Source organism: Diaphorina citri, unplaced genomic scaffold, assembly GCF_000475195.1.
Source record: "Diaphorina citri unplaced genomic scaffold, Diaci psyllid genome assembly version 1.1 scaffold119, whole genome shotgun sequence".
Lineage (NCBI taxonomy): Eukaryota > Metazoa > Arthropoda > Insecta > Hemiptera > Psyllidae > Diaphorina > Diaphorina citri.
The window spans coordinates 313,625-334,851 of record NW_007377556.1 but is presented as its reverse complement, the minus strand read 5'-3'; the positions used below and the strand labels follow the sequence as shown (position 1 = coordinate 334,851).

General features: G+C 39.4%; 1 protein-coding gene across 1 annotated transcript in view; it reads left to right on the top strand.

The window, feature by feature from the left end:
• Positions 1–937: 937 nt before the first annotated feature.
• The window catches only part of LOC103524787 (LIM domain and actin-binding protein 1), a gene marked incomplete at its 5' end in the record, with an annotated part of 29,608 nt that continues 9,318 nt past the window's right edge, over positions 938–21,227 (top strand). Inside the window, 6 exons of the mRNA XM_026820075.1 lie at positions 938–1,018; positions 1,642–1,768; positions 5,965–6,202; positions 8,424–8,527; positions 10,320–10,495; positions 20,812–21,013. Coding sequence (XP_026675876.1) covers positions 938–1,018; positions 1,642–1,768; positions 5,965–6,202; positions 8,424–8,527; positions 10,320–10,495; positions 20,812–21,013 — 928 coding nt within the window. The remainder of the gene's footprint in view (positions 1,019–1,641; positions 1,769–5,964; positions 6,203–8,423; positions 8,528–10,319; positions 10,496–20,811; positions 21,014–21,227) is intronic.

Here is a 21,227-nt window from a genome sequence, read left to right as displayed (position 1 = left end):
TCAGGATAAAATCCGCCCCGGGCGGGAATCGAACCCGCGGCCTAGTGCTTACAAGGCAGACGCGCTACCAACTAAGCTAACTAGGCTGGCCTGCCCGACTAGGACTGAAAAGTACCTTCACGCCAATGGAATGTTTGAAAACTTGAAAATTAATAAGCATCGGAATTGAACCAACAAGCTCTGGCTCCTAAGTTTACGTCTACCAACCTAACCACTGGGTTACTTAATGATAAAAAAAGAAAAAACCCTGCCCGACTAGGACTGAAAAGTACCTTCACGCCAATGGAATGTTTGAAAACTTGAAAATTAATAAGCATCGGAATTGAACCAACAACCTCTGGCTCCTAAGTTTACGTCTACCAACCTAACCACTGGGTTACTTAAGTTGATAAAAAAAGAAAAAAACCCGATTTCTGATAGGAGAAAGAAAAAAGACCATTTCTAGAGTAACAGATGGACAGATTGTTTTGCACGAGTGTGGCAGAGAGAGAGCACGAGGTCCAAACCGGCAGACAGTATACACAAGAGAGAGAGAGAGAGAAAAAACCCCGATTTCTGATAGGAGAAAGAAAAAAGACCATTTCTAGAGTAACAGATGGACAGATTGTTTTGCACGAGTGTGGCAGGGAGAGAGAGAGAGAGAGAGCACGAGGACCAAACCGGCAGACAGTATACACAAGTTAGAGAGAGGTCCAAAACACGTTTTGAGGTCCCTAGAGCCTAAATCCAAAGTTTCAGCCATTGGTCCGTGTGTGTGTGTCTGTCTGTCTGTAAACAAAACATCTCGAGAACGGTAAAAGCTTAGACCAACTCAAAATTAATAGGCTATGTTCTAACTTCTAACAAATGTAAATAATTAGTTCATAGCTTGGTTAAAGTTAAAAGACAATAAGCTGCATTATATCTGATGTTTTTCCTTTCTGTTTTGTGCTTACAGAAATCCAGTTTCAGCAAATTCGATGAGCTCAGTAAGAAAGCACTCGCCTCCTCCATGACAGATGTACCTCGCACCTTGCAAGTAAGTAATACCTTGTACTTTGCAAGTAAGTTGAAACTCATGCTTTGCAAGTAGGTATTAGACCTTTTACTATGTAAGTAACTAGTGGTTCAATGAACTGTAAAACTTCCTGAGAAAAATAGCCCGTACAGAGTTGTGTTGAATCTATTTGCCAAACTTTAGCTCGAAATTGGACAACCCGCTCGAGAAATATGGTGATACATTGACAAAATCATACTCGTCCAAATAGCATACGTACATTCGGGTCCCTTTCTTCACTGTAACTGGGTCCCTTTCTTTTGTTAACCCGGAACTGGGTCCCTTTCTTCACTGTAACTGGGTCCCTTTCTTCACTGTAACTGGGTCCCTTTCTTTTGTTAACCCGGAAGACGAATATTGAGGGTTTTTTAGTTTCCTGAACGTCCTAAGTGGTCGATACACGATAAGGTCGGTAGACAAATATACAGCTTGAAACGTTTGCGGATTCAATTTTCAGTACGCCGAAGGAAACCAGAAATGATAATAGGACTGAAAAGTCCCTTTACCCCAGCAGTCTAAACAAGGTCTCGTATATTTGATGGGTTAAAGAATACATACAAGTAACAGTTCATTATAAAGACCTTGCTTAACTAGAAAAAAGGTAGACAAATATCGGTAGACAAATATACAGCTTGAAACGTTTGCGGATTCAATTTTCAGTACGCCGAAGGAAACCAGAAATGATCATTCGAGAAAATCAGCCTGTGGAATTACCGCCTGATGTTATTCGAGGTAGACATCCGAAATGTGTTCTGAGTGTGTTTTGAATATGTCTTACTACCTAATTTCATGTGTTAAGCTATTTGTGAATATTTTTCATGTCCCTCCTAACATTGTCTTTTTTCCCCTTCCCTCTCTGAGAATTTTGCCAATGAAGCCTTGAGATAGAAAATAACCTTTGACTTAGGTTCATGTTTATGTGTGCTTCTGTGCTTTCCATTAAACTGATGAAAATCTTTTTTTTTTTTCTTTTTTTTTAATGCCTATGAGAACAATTTGCTCCTTATTATTAACCCCCATGACCCCATCAATAATATTATGAGTTGATGTTCTTTGTTTGCAATTTCGCATAACCGGAAACTTTACTAGCATCTGATGAAAGAGGAACAGGACAACACTCTTGGACTAATTTAAATCGTAATCTGATTGGCTAATTGAGTGTGTGATCCCGGGCATTGGAAATGGGGCTCAACCAAATGACAATTTTTTTCGAGATAGAGTCCTATTCCGATGTAAAAGTACCCAAAAAGTGCATTGGCGCACTCAAAAACATCCAAAACGGCCCCTAAATACCCTAAAATGTCGCTAAAAGGTGTCATAAGAACTTAAATTCTTGCTAGAAGTGAACCATCATTTAAATTCCTACTTATTCAAGTTATTGTTTCATTACAAATCAGTAGGTAGCTTCTCATTACTAGTGAAATATCATCTATTTCTATTTTTGCCATAAGTACGAAATGTACTGCAAGAAGTGAATTCTCATTTAATTTATTATGTACCTACTTATTCCTACTGAAGTGAATGGTCATCTATTTTTGCCATAAGTACTACTTAGTTTACGACGTATTCCTAGTGAAGTGAACCATCATCTATTTTGCCATAAGTTCGGAGTTTACTACTTGGTTCAAGTGAATGGTCATCAGTCATTAAGTACTGAATTCCACTTGTGTTCATTTGGTAGTCGTGTTCGTTTACCTATTTCGTGAAGTTCGTGTGTTTTTACTTTTTGTTGAGTCGTCTTTAACTTGGTTCAAGTGAATGGTCATCAGTCATTAAGTACTGAATTCCACTTGTGTTCATTTGGTAGTCGAGTTCGTTTACCTATTTCGTGTGTTTTTACTTTTTGTTGAGTCGTCTTTGGAATCTTTAGATGCTACTGTGAGATTGTCTTTAGTTTAGTTTGAAGTCGTGGCTTGCGAATTTTTAGTGGATGTGGATTATTCTCTTTTTGAGGCGTTTTAACACTACGGACAGTAGACAGTTCGCGCCCCGGTAATTTTTTGATTTCCAACATGTTGTTAATTTGAGCTTTTTAGTTCCTTACCTACAGGAAGAAAAATGATGTAATCCGGTTGAAATTTTCGATGGTCAGCGCTTAGTGCCAAAAGTTTTGGCCCAAAACACGTTTTATAGGCCCTAGTTTCCGGCGTGAACAACTGATATTCCAGTGTTAAAACGCTTTACTCGAAAACAAATTGGTGACATATGCGTTGGATTTTACTTGGATAAAAATTGGACCAAGGTATTTGGAAAACCTGGACCCTGGAATCCCCCCTGTAAACTGGACCCTAGAAGCCCTGTAACCTGGATCAATTCGGGGCCCTACTATCGCCCTCAAATTAGGTAGGTACAAAGGTATTCTTTAACCATGATCGAATAAACTACGGGCTAAAAAATTCCCGGAGGGACGGACCCAGCTTGTTTATGTGAAAATTGTCAAAGTGAGTCTTTATCCGCTTTTGTTTCTAGACTGACGATTTTTGAAATAGAAGAAATTTCCATTTTATCTGTACGTTGTCTCGAAATCCAAAAATGAAATTTAATTATGGAATATAACTTTGTACTCTCTGTCCCCGTCCCCTTATTTGTCATCCCTTAGTGCCCCCAAAGATATTTGACCTGTATACAAACTTGTAAATTGCATGTTTCTTCTGTTGCAGTGTTGCCATTCAGTTGGTCCGTCTTGTTGGCAACGTTGGAGCGCTTCGTCCAGTCTTGGAGAGCGTGTTTCATCGAATGCTCCTCTATGCGCCTCCTCAACATCGTCTGGACGCGCTCAATGCTCTCAAAGAGGTGAGTATTCGTGTTTCAGTGTGATCTAGGAGGTGTGGACCAAGCCTCTTAAATTTAATTACGAAAACGTGAAAATAATGGGAACTTGTTCAAGACTTTTATGCACAGACAATCAGCTTGTCCGTTTACCTCTAGTTAAGGGTTCGAACTTCAAGGGAACCTAAACTAGTAAACATTAAGCTTTAAAAACTGGCATCACGGATTGCACCTACGTACATTTCAGTACGTGGATACTTTTCGATTTTTCACTATTCGTGCCGGTAATTTTCTATTTTGTCCTGAAAGAGTCTCTTTGTTTTCGTGTATGTTTTCCCTGTCCGTTTATCTTATCGCGGAACAAATGCCTTGGTGAAAGGAAATACGGTAGATTTAACATAAGGAAAAGGAATCCTTAGTAGTGTTTTCTCTATGAACTTGTTCAAGACTTTTATGCACGGACAATCAGCTTGTCCGTTTACCTCTAGTTAAGGATTCGAACTTCAAGGGAACCTAAACTAGTAAAACTTAAGCTTTAAAAACTGGCATCACGGATTGCACCTACGTACATTTCAGTACGTGGGTACATACTCGTCGTATTTATTTCTAAAAACATCTAAGTACTCAGAAAGCATCCTATAGCTCTATGATCTCTAAGTTTTGATCTCTCCATCTCCTCATATTCACATTCAATACCATTCCATCTTATACGAGTAGCCGTTTGATAGCGACGACTGTGATATTATAGAGGTAATTATGAATTAGCTATTTGTTTCTTTGTCCTGTTTTACTGGAGTATTATTCTCTTTGTGTACCGTACCTATACTTTGAATGCCTCTACCTCATACGTACCAGAGACAAAAGTGGTATCTCGGTATTGTACAACTTTTTGAGAAATAACACTTCCTTGGTCATATACTGGGTAAGATCAGAAGTTACCCGTCCCTTCCTTCAGGAAGATGGGGGGTTACCTATGGAGGGCAAACAAAGGTACTTGTGCAGAAGTCACGTCCGTGGAATATTGCTACCAAAGGAACTGGCACAGACAAGCAGTGACCAGCAGACACAGTATGCCAAAATTACCATCGAGATTTTCGGAGCCGCATGTAAGTTCTGGCTGAGGGCTAAATTTTACGAGGTCAAAGCGAGAGCTTACAATAATTGTACAATATTAGGTACGAGCCTAAATTTATGCCCAACTCTGTGGCTGAGAGATCAAGAGGATTGACTCTCAATTCGGAGATGCTAGGTTCCAGTCCCGACCAGGGCGGAAATTTTCTAACCAAAATTTTCCGTTCTTGGATAGGCATGAATTTAATAGAATGTATACCTTGAAGTATTTTACAAAGTAACCTAATGAGGGGCTATTATCATGTACCTACTAAATATGAATCCGTAAGGGCCAAATTCACATAAATGAGAAAACACTTGAGTATTCAATCTTGATTAATCCTCCTTTTGATTGTTTTTCCTCTCTAAATTTTTCGTCTCAACAGCGTTGTGTCCCATGTAGGTTTGTTTGTTGTGGAAAACATTTTCATAACTTGCTTCGTACTAACGTATTGTATGTTTTGTGTTTAATAATAATTATATTGTGCGTTACATTATTTATGTGTTTCTACCTTTGATTAATATCTTTTATTGCTGTGCACTGGATGGTTCAAATTGTGCCAAAAAGTGACGTAAAGTCAATTGACGTACTTTATTGTTTTTGAGCAAATTATTTTCCGAATTGTTATGGCGTTTTTGAATTGACTAAGAACCCCCTAAACTATTGAAAAGAAAAGATGTGTCTGCGCCTTCTTTTTATTTTTGTAGCGATAAAAACTCCGCAATTTTAGACTTATGCCCATCCTGTAGTACTCTAGTGTGTCTCACCAGATTTGACAATCGAATATGAGTTTGAATTTTTTTTGTCAAATCTGGGAATCGAACCCGAGACCTTCTGCGTGACGAGCAAGCCCGTTACCACTGAACCAACCTTGCTCTTTATTTGAACGACAAAGTCATATGTTCCGTTTAAGAATTGATTTCAATTTACAACCCGTGTATTATCCGCAAAAGGGAATTCTTATCGTAAATATCTGTTATTTTGCACGCTACCTAACCCCGTCAAATATCACATAGCTAACGTTTATTCCCTCTCGTTTTCCCCGCAGCAAGTGACAAGCCAGACCTGGGACTGGAAGAACTGTCCAGCCTCAACGTCAAATCCCGCTACCAGGTGTTCGAAAAGTCCAGCGAGGAGAAGTCTGGCACCGCCGCGCCGCCCGTGAGCGTCAAACGGTCACCCAGTATTCTGTCCAAGGTTGCCAAGTTTCAGGCGAAAGGCGGAGCGGGCGGATTGAGTGCGGGGAAAAGTCCAGCGAGGAGAAGTCTGGCACCGCCGCGCCGCCCGTGAGCGTCAAACGGTCACCCAGTATTCTGTCCAAGGTTGCCAAGTTCCAGGCGAAAGGTGGAGCGGGCGGATTGAGTGCGGGAAGCGACCAGTGGTGGCATTACAAGTCGAAGAGACGAGCGATAATAAATATGATGATTGAGTAAATGAAAGACTTGTAATACTGTGATATCTACAAAGTTGTGAGAAAGCTCTCTGCTTTAACACAAAGATACCATGATTTGATTGGTTACGGACTTACCTAATGCCTGAACGGTAAACAAAACAAGTAAACATACGTAATAAATAGCTTAAAAATAAAGATAAATAATCATAACCAGCCAAAATATTCAGTAGGTATGTACCATCTTGCTCGTAATTACTGTTGCCGACCAAATTATTCTTCCAGAAGATTAGCTCGGTAATTTTTTCAGAAGTTACGCAAAAAACAACTTGCCAAATATCCGAAACCGTTTCGTTCTATTAGTCAAAACCAATCAGCAAAAAATCTTTACACATCTGACCAGTAGATATTAGTAGGTTGAAGATTACTAAGGATAAAAACATTGTGGAGCGGAGAGCATCGAGCAGGGGAAAGCTACGACTTCAAATCGCAGAGAATTGAGAGCAAAAAGCTCCATGGTCTTTGTTTTTAGCCTAATTCTTTTGGAGGTCTCTTATCTAATGGATTATTTTTTACGAAGAAGAAAATAAAGCTTCAAATTCAATTGTGACATTTTTGACCAGTTTAATCTGAGGTTTGGGACCCGCACCACTTCTAAAGCTCCATGGTCTTTGTTTTTAGCCTAATTCTTTTGGAGGTCTCTTATCTAATGGATTATTTTTTACGAAGAAGAAAATAAAGCTTTAAATTCAATTGTGACATTTTTGACCAGTTTAATCTGAGGTTTGGGACCCGCACCACTTCCGTCCATGAACCCAAAACCTCCGATTTCCTTCCTAAAGTTAAACGGAAGAAGGTGGTTGTTGTTCTCCTTATTTCATCATCTATGTTCCCCTTATTTGCTGTTCACCTGAGGAAGCACATTCGCGCCTAGGATGTACAGAAAGTAAAGCACCTCAGTGTTCTGGCGGACTTGCTTCTGGTCTGAAGCTTTGTGCACGCTTCACTTGGAACTTGCACAGTTGCTGACCAGCTATTACCGTGTTCGGGTCTAAGCTATGCTGCTTCACCGCGCTCTCCCCGATTTGACGAGGCCAGAAGAGCGAGCAAGGAGGTGAGTACATTTGCTCCTGGCTCCCTCCTAAAATTCAGCTCCAAATTCCCACCCGTCCTTTAACTTTAACGTATAAAAGTATTATGTAATAGGTACTTACTTTAGGCAAGTCTAGGAAGCACAGGAATCCATTTTATGGGACGGATTTTTTCGAGTTCTCTAGGTCTAGGTCTCCGGATCTAGAGGTTGCCGTTTCAATTCCAGGTCAAGTCGTGAAAAATAAATTGAGGTTGTGAAGCGGGAAATTGAAATTTCTGGAAAAAATAATTATTTTTTCTTCTTTTTTTTTAAGAAGCAAGTGCAGGTGAAACAGGTAAATTTAAATTTGAAGGAAATATTTTACCCCCACCCTTTTTTTTACTGAAATTCATTCTTCTCCCCCCCCCGTACTCCATTTCGCATACAGGTGACTCGGCAGGTGTCCACGGACGACATCGTTCGTTCGAGCGACAAAATCCAGGACGTCCAGCCCGAAACGTCGGACATTTCGTCCAAGTTCAAATTTTTTTTTGTTCAATATTGAAAAGTTGACCATCAACACCCAGATTCTGAGAGTTAGTATTTCAGTCTCATGAACTTTGTCCTTTGCAATGTTGCATTTTGTATGTCTGTGAGAGTGTGGGCTGTGGTGTCAATAGGTAGGTGGGCGCTTTATATATTGTTAATAACGTTAAGATACGGTGCATACAGTTGTATTGGCCAATCTCAGTAGTGCAGTGAGCGCGGTGGACTTCCCGCAGGTTGGTGGTTCAAGTCCAAGTCACGTTTTGAAATTTAAGTAACTCGAAATTCCATACCTCGGCTGGGATTGAACCCACGCCCTCCTGTTTACCAGGCGAGCGCCTTGACCACTACACCACCGAGGCAGGTATAGATGGAAAGCTGGATCAATCCAGTTCTATAACTGATACCAAAAGAATAGTACAAATAGTCCCAATGAGATGGAAGCTGATAACTCCTTGATGATGATCCTAATGCCAAGTTCCTCTGTTGTACCTTTCAGGTTAGACATCTACAGTAGTCACGAGGGCGTCCTCTATTGTAAACCTCACTTCAGAGAACTGTTCAAACCCAAGGCTGTGGTAGAAACGCCCGATCCCGAACCATGTAAGTACAAACCTAATGCTATCCTGAAATGATAGCTCTGATAAGTGAGTAGTCCACTTCCAAAAGTGAACATATAAAAGTAAAAAGTGGACTTTTTTAGGGAAAACACGAAAAAACTCATATCGTTTGAAACAGGCAGCCGATTTTAATGGTTTTGGTTTTGAAAAAAAAAAATCTAAAATCTAAGGGAATCTGTTTGTATATAATATGGTATTTCTGGTAAAGGTGACGTTGTAGAGGTCAAGAAACTGCTCTACCTCTCCCGCTATTAGAATATCTACTGGTACCTTGAGTTATAGCACATAACTTCCTCTGAATAATAGACTTCATTACAAATTTTCATCAGCAAATGGTTTCTTCAAATTAAATTGATCCCAAGGGCATCCTTGCATAGACTTCTTTCTTATTCTTAACCATGAGTATAACCATTGCCGGCTGATTAAAAAAGAAAAAAAAAAGAAAAAAAAAACGAATTTTAAGAACAAAAATCCGGACCGTCAATATATCAACCTTAGTTGTGATATAAAACGGGTTGTACCTTGTAAGCTGTAAGATATGTAAGAATGAGGAATGATTTAAGCTCTAATTGGCAAGATTGCAATGTAGGTATTACAAGGACCTAATGATTGATAGGAATGACTGGATTTCGGAAATTTCAAATAAATCCGTACTTACATAGTTCGAACATGAAAATTATGGTTACGGACTTACCAGGCAACCTCCGTGGCCGAGTGGGTATCACACTAGGCTTGCACGCAGGAGGTCCGGGTTCGATTCCCGGCGGGGCCAAGGTAAAAGGGCTGAGGAAAACACGGATTTTTCCTGGCAAAAATCGTTCATTTTTCGGGATAATATTACCGGAAACATCAATTTATTTCCGTGTACATTGCCTAGAAGAAATCCATTTTGGTCTACAAGTACAGACTCTCCAGTCTGATTTTGAAATTTATTTTGTCCTCTGTAAAACAACATTCCCGTATATAGAACATTCTAACGCATCACGATTGTAGAGCTAAATTCCCAGTTTATTTCGTATAAAAGGTAAAGTTATGTGTACCTATGATGTGATTTTTTGTAACAAGCTAACAAGTGCCCTTACTCTTAAGAAATTCTAGTGAAGCATTGTGCGCGTCTCACCGATCACACTTCAGGAATAGTTTACCCTTTGACATACACTTGGCTCGAGGAAGCAGAGGAGGTAGGTACCTATACCTGCCTCGGTGGTGTAGTGGTCAAGGCGCTCGCCTGGTAAACAGTTCAATCCCAGCCGAGGTATGCAATTTTATCCTCAATATAATTTGAGAATTTGACCACAATAGTAGTAGCCCACTGCTAGAGTAAAGGGACTTTTCAGTCTTATGCGAGCAGTATAAATAAGCACTATTATTATTATAATGTTCTTAAATTTTCCGCTTAATGCTGTCGAATTAAAGTTCCACCTTGTCTTAAATGGCTTACTTAAATCGCAGAATAAACCCATGTATGGTAAAAAATGTCATAGTATGCCTATAGCATTTCCATGAGGACTGTAACTGCTAAGGTCTTATTGTCCTGAAATCTAAGAGAAAAGGAAGACAGGATACCTATGTAGGTGAAAGCCAGCCGTTCCGAGAACGAACCTTATCCTTTAAGGATAAAATTCGCCCCGGGCGGGAATCGATCCCGCGATCTAGCGCTTACAAGGCAGACGCGCTACCCTCGGAGCTAACTTGGCTGACAAACCCCAAACATATTTTATTTGTAAGTCAAGTTTGATCAAAGTGTTTTTCCATTTATTCTAATCTCTCCTCAGACGGCGATGCCTCCCGAGAGAAGATCATCAAGAACCGAAAGAAGCGAGAGCGACCTTTGAGTTTCAGCAAGATGGGAGACGTGAAGAGGACCTGGGAGAACGGACCCATGACCAAAGAAGAAAGACTGGAGGAGCGCAAGCTGGAAAAGCAAAACCTCCGCTCCCGACTGTTCATGGTACGTATTAGCATGTCTGTAGTATGTCCCGATCATAGCATGACCCTTATCCTTATTGGAAAAGAAAGACTGGAGGAGCGCAAGCTGGAAAAGCAAAACCTCCGCTCCCGACTGTTCATGGTACGTATTAGCATGTCTGTAGTATGTCCCAATCATAGCATGACCCTTATCCTTATTGGAATATGCTCTAAAGGAACCAACCTTTGTCGTTTTCTTGAATGTATGGTTGTTGTTAGTACATAGTTTAAAAAGAGGACTCGAAAGTAAAGTGAACCTAGTCCCTCTGTTGAGGCAATTTGTTCGAGGTATAATCACTTTCGTGGAATTCCAAACTTTCCCTTAGAAAAGGGCTGAGGAAAACACGGATTTTTCCCGGCAAAAATCGTTCATTTTTCGGGATAATATTACCGGAAACATCAATTTATTTCCGTTTATATTGCCTAGAAGAAATCCATTTTGGTCTACAAGTACAGACTCTCCAGTCTGATTTTGAAAGTTATTTTGTCCTCTGTAAAACAATATTCCCGTATATTGAATATTCTAACGCATCACGATTGTAGAGCTAAATTCCCAGTTTATTTCGTATAAAAGGCAAAGTTATGTGTACCCTTGATGTGATTTTTTGGTAACAAGTGCCCTTACCCTTAAGAAATTCTAGTGAAGCATTGTGCGCGTCTCACCGATCACACTTCACGAATAGTTTACCCTTTGACATACACTTGGCTCGAGGAAGCAGAGGAGATAAAAAATGTATTTATGTATCATGTCCTGTGCACTAAGCCGGGGTTAAGAAGAGAAAGATGATAGTAAACTGTGAGGATAAGTGTTTTAACCTGGCATGGAATCGCGCCGCGGAGGAAAAGAACAGACTGTATTTTTGATAGAACGAAGTGAAGGTCTACATACGTTTTAACTCGAGTGAAGGTCTACATACGTTTTAACGTATTACTTTTGGTTTGGATATTTGAATGTTTGATTATCAGGCTATAAATCCCGGTTGCCTGATCCGATTTTGATTGAAATTTGGTACATATGTTCCTTGAATCAAAGCACGTCGATCCTTGAAATTTGGGGTGCCAGAACTGAAGTGGCGCCGGATTTTATGGTTCTGCACGTTTCAGGTCCAATAGATTGAATCTCTTGTAGTACGCGACACAGAGCTAACACAGTCCTTCAACACCTTTTCAAAACACAACTCCCAAAAGACTGGTTTTTAAATGAAGCGCGACTGCGCGACCAAACCGAGGTTAACTTTTCAAAACCTGGTTTCTGTGAGCACAAAAAAAAGATACATTGAACACTTAGCATAGTTTTAGGTTATGGGGACATTTTGTGGTTTTCTAGTCTCGCCTTCGACTACAGAGAGTCTGGTTTTCTTCAGGTTCTGGGTTTTTAGTTGTTGACTGAAACAGTTAGGAGCCGGGTCTCTTCTCCACAGGCAATTATATTAGAAACTTTATTACGGGGAACCTCCTTTATTGCCAATTGCAGTGTTTTCAAACAAGTTTCCCATTGCAGTGTTTAAGTTGGAAATTGATTTGCAATTATTGGTGGGGTAGTGCATCTTTCAATAAAGTTTGCACTTTGGCATTGGTGCTTTAGTATTGACGTATTAATATAATACAATTTTATATATTTATTATTTTATTTTATTTATTTTTTTTATAGCTAGTGTTTTTCTACCGAAAGTTTCAACTGTTACCTTTTTTTCTACATAATTTTTTTCTGACTTCACCTTTTTACTTTCTATTTTTTTCTTATTAAAATAGTTCAACTACTTTTCGATTTTTCACTATTCGTGCCGGTAATTTTCTATTTTGTCCTGAAAGAGTCTCCTTGTTTTCGTGTATGTTTTCCCTGTCCGTTTATCTTATGGCGGAACAAATGCCTTGGTGAAAGGAAACACGGTAGTTTAACATAAGGAAAAGGAATCCTTAGTAGTGTTTTCTTTACTTTGTTGGTGACTTGTGAATTCGATAGTAAAATGCCGTTTGATAGCGACGACTGTGATATTATAGAGGTAATTATGAATTAGCTATTTGTTTGTTTGTCCTGTTTTACTGGAGTATTATTCTCTTTGTGTACCGTACCTATACTTTGAATGCCTCTACCTCATACGTCCCAGAGACAAAAGTGGTATCTCGGTATTGTACAACTTTTTGAGAAATAAAACTCCCTTGGTCATATACTGGGTAAGATGAGAAGTTACCCGTCCCTTCCTTCAGGAAGGGGGGGAAAAACGGTCCAAAATGTCGCTCAAAGGTCGCAAAAAAATAACGTTGAAGCAGCCATGGTTTACGACCTCGCATGAACTGACGTCATCAGGAAAAAATGGCTGCCCGCGAAAATTGTGTGCGTTTCAAAAATCAGAAATTTCCAACAAAGATTTCTCCTCTTAGGAAGCCTCAAATGAAATTTTAAGCATTTCTATTGAAATCAGCGTGTTTCGAACTTCCTTTATCAGCGAAGAAAAAAAAAAGTGGTTGAGCCCCATAATCTTTCAAATGGCTTTCTTCTGATTCATCTATTTCGTGTCTCTATCGAATCTCGAACCACAGTTCCCTCGGTTCTGAGTCCAATGCCTTAGCAACTGCACTGCTGGGACTTTTAACAAGTTGATCTAAATTTGAGTCATTGTGCTTTGGTAGTGATAACAATGATAGTAAACGTAGTGATAGTTGACCGAACGATAGTGAGGTCGATGTTTTAACTCGACCATTTTGCATTTGGTTTAGATGTTTGTTTGTTTGTCTGTTCCGCTATGACTCCCCATTGCCTTTTCTGATTTTGATGAAATTTTGTACACATCTTCATTTGAATCAAGACACGTCGATCCTTGATAGATATAGGTACCTACATAAGACGTGTAGATAGTTTTATTTCTGTTTTGATATAGGTTCTGAGTCCAATGCCTTAGCAACTGCACTGCTGGGACTTTTAACAAGTTGATCTAAATTTGAGTCATTGTGCTTTGGTAGTGATAATAATGATAGTAAACGTAATGATAGTTGACCGAACGATAGTGAGGTCTATGTTTTAACTCGACCATTTTGCATTTGGTTTAGATGTTTGTTTGTTTGTTAGTTTGTCTGTCTGTTCCGCTATAACTCCCCATTGCCTTTTCAGATTTTGATGAAATTTGGTACACATCTTCATTGAATCAAGACACGTCGATCCTTGATAGATATAGTGTCACCTTTTTTTATATATAGGATATAGGTAGCTACCTACATAAGACGTGTAGATACGTTTACTTCTATTTCTGTTTTGATGTACCCATGTGTATAACGTAGGATTACCCATTTAGGCAAAGTCTCAGCTTGGGCAAAAGAATCTGAGTGAGGTCTACAGTTCACAGAACCACTAGTTAAATACAAATAGATACACAAACATAACACAGGTACTGAATGTCGTGTTTGAGGGCAGTTAATTTTAACTGATGCCAGTTTGAAATGGTTGTGTCTAAAAAATAAACAAAAGGAGAGATGGAGAAAAAGGGAAAGGGGGGTGATAGAAAAGGAGAGAGATAGTCTAGTTTAGGAAGAAAGAAAATGAAACATTGGGGAAAAGAAAAAGAAAGAGGAAAAGAGAAATGAGAGAGAGAGGGGATGGAAGGTAGAGAAAGAGAAGGGTGAGAGTGGTAGAGAGAGAGAAAGGAAAAGTCATACAAAGGTGTGGGTATTTCGCGTTTTTCGGTCAAGTAGTTTGGGTTGAGGTGAGGAGGGAGGGGAGGGAGAGATGAAGACGTAAGGGATAAAGGGCAAAAGGGAAAGTGGCTTTTCTGCTGTCTGGCTAGGGGACGTTAAACAGAGAGAAGACTAGCGTCTGGCTGTGGGACTATAAACAGGGAGGAGAAAAGCTAACCTTAACCAGCCTAGCAAGCTGGCAGTTCTTCAAAGGGTTCTCTCTGCTTTTAAAGATCAAGTACAAGTCCTCACTATGGTTGACTGCGGTTCAGGACGAGCGAGCCAATTTAACATGTCTAGAGCTAGAGACGATCACCCCGGTGTATAACAGATACAAGAAGACATCTTTTCTTTATTCTGCTATCGCCATTCGGCGAAAGCTAAAGCCGCTACAACAACAACAACAGCTGTTTTCTGTATGTAGTCAACTATACTCCTATTATTATGTTAAGGCGGTCTCTTCCTAATCCCTTATGTGCCGCGTCCATTTTAATTTAGAACTATTGCACTGCCAGCTATATTCCTATCTCCTAGAGTGCGGGAGTGTCAGATGAGAATCTCAACGGAGTGGGCTACGAGGAGAGCGAAAGCTCCGCGTCCAGTGAAGACGAACAAGGTGAGCTCTCGGTCTATTTGTTGCGCTGGAAAAATGAACGTGAGCTATCGGTCTATTTTTCCCCTTTTTCTTATTTGATTAGTGTGTGGTTTGTACCCATAATGTTCTTAACTTTTAGCGATACATTAACTGTAGGCAGAAAATAACCATCCATAAGGCAAAGCCCCTTAGTGGGTAGTGGTTCTTTTCTGTAACTGCTAAGGTCTTGTCGTCCCGAAAGCGAAGAGAGAAAGAAGACAGGATAGGAGAATTGAGAAAGCCAGCCGTTCCGTGAACGAACATTACCTATCCGTTCAGGATAAATCTGCCCCTGGCGGGAATCGAACCCGCGACCTGGCGCTTACAAGGCAGACGCACTACGTTCCAAGCTAACTAGACTGGCAAACACCAAACATATTTTATCCTAAGTCAAGTTTGATTAAAGTATTTAATAATATATTTTTCATTGATTCTGATCTGTCCTCGTCATTTTCCCCCTCTCAGACGGTATAGGTCATGTTAGTAGAGGTCAAGAAACTGCTCTACCTCTCCCGCTATTAGAATATCTACTGGTACCTTGAGTTATAGCACATAACTTCCTCTGAATAATGAACTTTCTGTTTAAAGAGGTTTGATAGAGGGAACTGTAACTACTGAGGTCTTATCGTTCCGAAAACGATAAGGGGAGGAAGACAGGATAGGAGGAAAGCCAACATTTCCCAAAAAGAACCTTGTGTTTAAGATGACGTTTGCCCTGGGTGGGAATCGAACCCGCGACCTAGCGCTTTCAAGGCCGACGCGTTACCCTCCAAGCTAACTAGGTCGGAATAATAGGTTTTGCCAAGAGTATATATCTTGTCAAAAATCTGCCCAACATTACGTCAAAACTTCCAAAAAGGAACTTTGGAGAATTTTAAGAACAAAAATTCGGAATATCAAAACCTCGATCACATTACCTGGAGGGATAAACACATTTAATTTAAGCTCTAATTGGCAAGATTGCAATGTATTGCGGGGACCTAATGATTGATAGGAATGACAGGATTTCGGAAATTTCAAATAAATCCGTACTTACATAGTTAGAACATGAATATTATGGTTACGTACCTACTTACCTAAAAGATGATGTACAGTAAACATATGTACGTAATAAATACCTAGCTTGAAAATTAAAGATTAAATGATAACCAGCCAAAACTATTCAATAATGTACACTTTTTTCATTAGCTCGTTAAAATTTTTAGAAGTTACGCAAAAAACAACTAGTCAAATATCCGAAGTCCGAAACCGTTTCGTTCTATTAGTCAAAAGCAAAACCAATCAGCGAAAAATCAACACACATCTGACCAGTTAGTAGATCTAAGTAATACCTAACTATTAGGTTTATGATTACCTTACTTTTTATTTCTCAGGATAGAAGATAAATAAATCTTTCGTGACATATTTGACTAGTTTAAACCGAGTTTTAAGAGACGCACACCATTTCCGTCCATGAACCCAACAACCTCCGAATTCCTTCCTAAACGGAAAAAGGTTAAGGATGGGTTTCACCAACCTTCTTTTTAGCCGCTAACAGCCCTGTTAAGCCTATACAAATCAAATGGAACTTAACATGCTTTTAGCTTAACAGGCCTTCTAAAAGCTGAAAAAACATAGTAAAACCGACCATAAGATTATTAAATATCGTTTTTTTTTTTACATCTTTGGATTAGGATCCTACCAAGTTTTAACTAATGTTCTCTGTTCCTTGTTCCAGGTGACGTTAATGAGGTATATTAAGGTCAAAGTCCTGAGATGTCCAGTTTTGGCACCCTTAAAAAAATTGTCCCCTTTTGGAACTGGACTACTCAAGTGATTGTCTTCATGTTACAATAAAGGAGAATATTTGGAAAAGGCAATCTTTATAAAAAAGCAACGTTAGGATGATGTGTTTTTTTATAAATGTCGGGACATTGACCGTCAGGCCATTTTCCTGAACATTAGAGTGATGTTCAAACCTAGTAAAGTTGTATTTTTCTTTCGGAAACGAAAATAATTCCAATGGCAGGCCTCCTTGAATTTCCTGTGCCGCTATGACACAAAAAGAGGGCAAAAATTTCGGAAAAGAAAATACAACTTGTATTCAAAAACCTGCAGTTTTGAAAAGGAGAAATTTTTTGTGAAGTCTTGTACCCCCGTCCCTGCTTGTCTTGTACGTTCACTACATTCGCGCCTAGGATGTACAGAAAGTAAAGCACCTCAGTGTTCTGGCGGACTTGCTTCTGGTCTGAAGCTTTGTGCACGCTTCACTAGGAACTTGCACAGTTGCTGACCAGCTATTACCGTGTTCGGGTCTAAGCTATTCGTGTGCTCGGGTGGCTTACTGAATTTCCTATCCGAAGACCTCAGTCTGGTCATAAGAACTTAAATTCTTGCTAGAAGTGAACCATCATTTAAATTCCTACTTATTCAAGTTATTGTTTCATTACAAATCAGTAGGTAATTCTTGCTAGAAGTGAACCATCATTTAAATTCCTACTTATTCAAGTTATTGTTTCATTACAAATCAGTAGGCAGCTTCTCATTACTAGTGAAATATCATCTATTTCTATTTTTGCCATAAGTTACCGACACCGAAGCGAATACAATAGTCCGTCCACTATACCTTTTATTATTAGTAATAATAAAGGAAGGACGGACTAAAAATGTATTTATGTATCATGTCCTGTGCACTAAGCCGGGTTTAAGAAGAGAAAGATGATAGTAAACTGTGAGGATAAGTGTTTTAACCCTGCATTGAATCGCGCCGCGGAGAAAAAGAACACTGCATTTTTGACCGAACGAAGTGAAGGTCTACGTTATAACTCGACCGTTTTGCATTTGGTTTGGATATTCGAATGTTTGATTGTTCCGCTTTAACTCCTGATTGCCTGGTCCGATTTTGATGAAATTTGGTACATATATTCCTTGAATCAAAGCACGTCGATCCTTGATATTCGGGGTCCCAGAACTGAGTGGGGCCGGTTTTATGGTCTGTACGTTTCAGAGTCCAATAGATGAACTCTTGTAGTGCCAACCCGAACACAGAGCTACAAAGTCCTTCAATACCTTTCAAAAACACAACTCCCAAAAGATTGGATTTAAATGAAGCGCGACCAACCGAGGGTTAACTTTTCAAAACTGGTTTCTGTGAGCACAAAAAAAAGATACATTGAACACTTACATAGTTTTAGGTTAGGGGACATTTTGTGTTTTCTAGTCTCGCTTCGACTACAGGAGAGTCTGGTTTTCTTCAGGTTCTGGTTTTTAGTTGTGACTGAAAGTTAGACCGGGTCTCTTCTCCAAGGCAATTATATTAGAAACTTTATTACGGGGAACTCCTTATTCCAATTGCAGTGTTTCAACAAGTTCCAATTGCAGTGTTTAAGTTGGAAATTGATTTGCAATTATTGGTGCAGTCTTTCAAAATAAGTTGCACTTTGCATTGGTGCTTTAGTATTGACGTATTATTATAAACAATTTATATATTTATTATTTTATTTTATTTATTTTTTTTATAGCTAGTGTTTTTTTTTCCGAAAATTTCAACTTTTTCCTTTTTTTCTTCATTTTTTTTTTTTTTTTTTTCTGACTTCACTTTTTATTAAAATATTTAAAGCTCATTTAGCTCAAATACTTTTCGATTTTTCACTATTCGTGCCGGTAATTTTCTATTTTGTCCTGAAAGAGTCTCCTTGTTTTCGTGTGTGTTTTCCCTGTCCGTTTATCTTATCGCGGAACAAATGCCTTGGTGAAAGGAAATACGGTAGATTTAACATAAGGAAAAGGAATCCTTAGTAGTGTTTTCTCTATTTTGTTGGTGACTTGTGAATTCGATAGTAAAATGCCGTTTGATAGCGACGACTGTGATATTATAGAGGTAATTATGAATTAGCTATTTGTTTCTTTGTCCTGTTTTACTGGAGTATTATTCTCTTTGTGTACCGTACCTATACTTTGAATGCCTCTACCTCATACGTACCAGAGACAAAAGTGGTATCTCGGTATTGTACAACTTTTTGAGAAATAACACTTCCTTGGTCATATACTGGGTAAGATCAGAAGTTACCCGTCCCTTCCTTCAGGAAGATGGGGGGTTACCTATGGAGGGCAAACAAAGGTACTTGTGCAGAAGTCACGTCCGTGGAATATTGCTACCAAAGGAACTGGCACAGACAAGCAGTGACCAGCGTTATTATAGGGTTAGGTTAAACGCAAAGAGGAATTTTCACAATTAGAGCAGTGATTAGTGTTATTATAGGGTTAGGTTAAATACAAAAAGGAGCTTTTCTTTTCCACGGACGTGACTTCTGCATAATTACCCAAACGAATCTACTGCACATCACAACTTTACGATACTCATCAAGTTCCTATGCCTATAGAGCAGTGATTAGTGTTATTATAGGGTTAGGTTAAATACAAAAAGGAGCTTTTCTTTTCCACGGACGTGACTTCTGCATAATTACCCAAACGAATCTACTGCACATCACAACTTTACGATACTCATCAAGTTCCTATGCCTATAGTCCTATATCTACTTGAGCCCATTTTATGTATGTTCTTGATGTGCCGTCGTCAATTTCAATCTGGATAGGATGTGGCGAATTGGTAGTCTGTGTTATTTTCAGTAGTCCTCGTAACAACCACAAAAAATGTCATCAAAATCGGTCGAGCTGTTTTCTGTATGTAGTCAACTATACTCCTATTTCCTATGAACGCAAATCGGCCATCGTTCGCTACTAAATTCGACCAAAAAATCTTCGCCTCATGATGCAACTGCAACGAAACACAACACGTCACCGTGGTCACAAACCCCCGACCTCTCGATTGCAAGACCAGTGCTCGCCCGGACCGGTTGTCACATTCTTAACTAGTAGTCTAGTTTTGCAGAAAACTTTCTATTTCAGCAGATAGACCTGATGTATGCGAATAGAAATTTGTCGTCCGTGCTCTCCAGTACGACTTTGAGGATTATAGATATTGACATTTCAGGTCGTAAGTAGATGTTGAAACCCCACAGGTACTTTGGTATTTCCTGGAAACGTGGCGTTGACGCTAAAGTAGGGGAAGTGGAATGAAAAACAAGCGTCGGGTTCGCATCGCACCCACGTCGGAATGAAAAACAGACCTTTTTTCTGCTGGCGATACAGTCTTGGAATAGGTACAGGTTGAATAATCACTTACTATTTCCGGAAAATGATGAGGGGGGGAGGGAAAAGCTGAGGAAACCGTGGCGTAGAGAAAAGGGAAGCGATGCCTCCCTAGCTTCCAAAGACACGGCACTGGTGATGGAGATTTTAATTTCACGTTAACTTGTCACTTGAAGAAGTTCTCTTATCTGACTTGGAGTTTCAGGTTTTGGGTTTGGATTTATCCACCTGGTTGGTGGTCGGTTGGAAAGTTCTTGTTACTTCCCCATATGAAATGTACCTAATGTGTGGATACATTTTGGTGATGATGCACCAGAACAGCACGTTTCAAAGTTTTTTTTTTTTTTCTCTCCAAATAGTATTGAAAACAAAATTATGTGCCTTTGGTGAGCTTGAACCCACGCCCTCCTTTTTACCGGGCTAGCGTGTTGACCACTAGATTACCTAGGCATTATTTCTGGAGGGAATCAAATGAGAACTTCCCCTGTGATTTTACCTCTGAGTCTCATAATATTTTCCTGTTTCCTGCTTATGAAATGTTTATCTTTGCCAGTATCCATGTTCATCTTCTTCACTCTTCATTTGCGTCCTTCAGGAATATTGCCCTGTTATTTTCCCCTGTTTATGAAATGTTCAAGTAAATTTCTCACTACTGTGTTTATGTATTTCCCTTCTTTTTCCTGTTTTTAACATTCTTACCTTTCCCAGTATGTTCGAACTTTTTTTTTGCGTCCTTCAGGAATATTGCCCTGTTATTTTCCCCCGTTTATGAAATGTTCAAGTAAATTTCCCACTATCCACTATTACTCGTATATTCTGTATGTACAATTGCACATTTACCTTAACTATTTATTTCTCTTGTTGCAGGGCAAGCAAGGCAAGATGAAGGAGATGTACGAGCAAGCCGTGGCAGACTCCGAGAAGGGAATAAAGAGGGAAATCGACATCCAGACCGGGGAGAAAGCGCGGAACGTGAGGGAGAAATTCGAGAGGGGAGAACTCGGGGACGAGGAGGGAGAGGGAAGAAACAAAAGTGCCATAGAAGAGGATCTGGGAGTGTTCGAGGCTGGTAAGTGTTGTGGGAAAAATGTCTCTTTTTACTTTCCTTATCCTATAGGAAGGAAAGTAATGTAATCGGGTCAAATTTTCCATGGTCAGTGACAAAACACGTTTTGAGGTCCCTAGAGCCTAAATCCAAAGTTTTTTGTTTTGAAAATAATAATATTTCAAGACAATTACGATTAAAAAGTTTTTTAAAAAAAAAAATTGGAGAGCTTTCGATG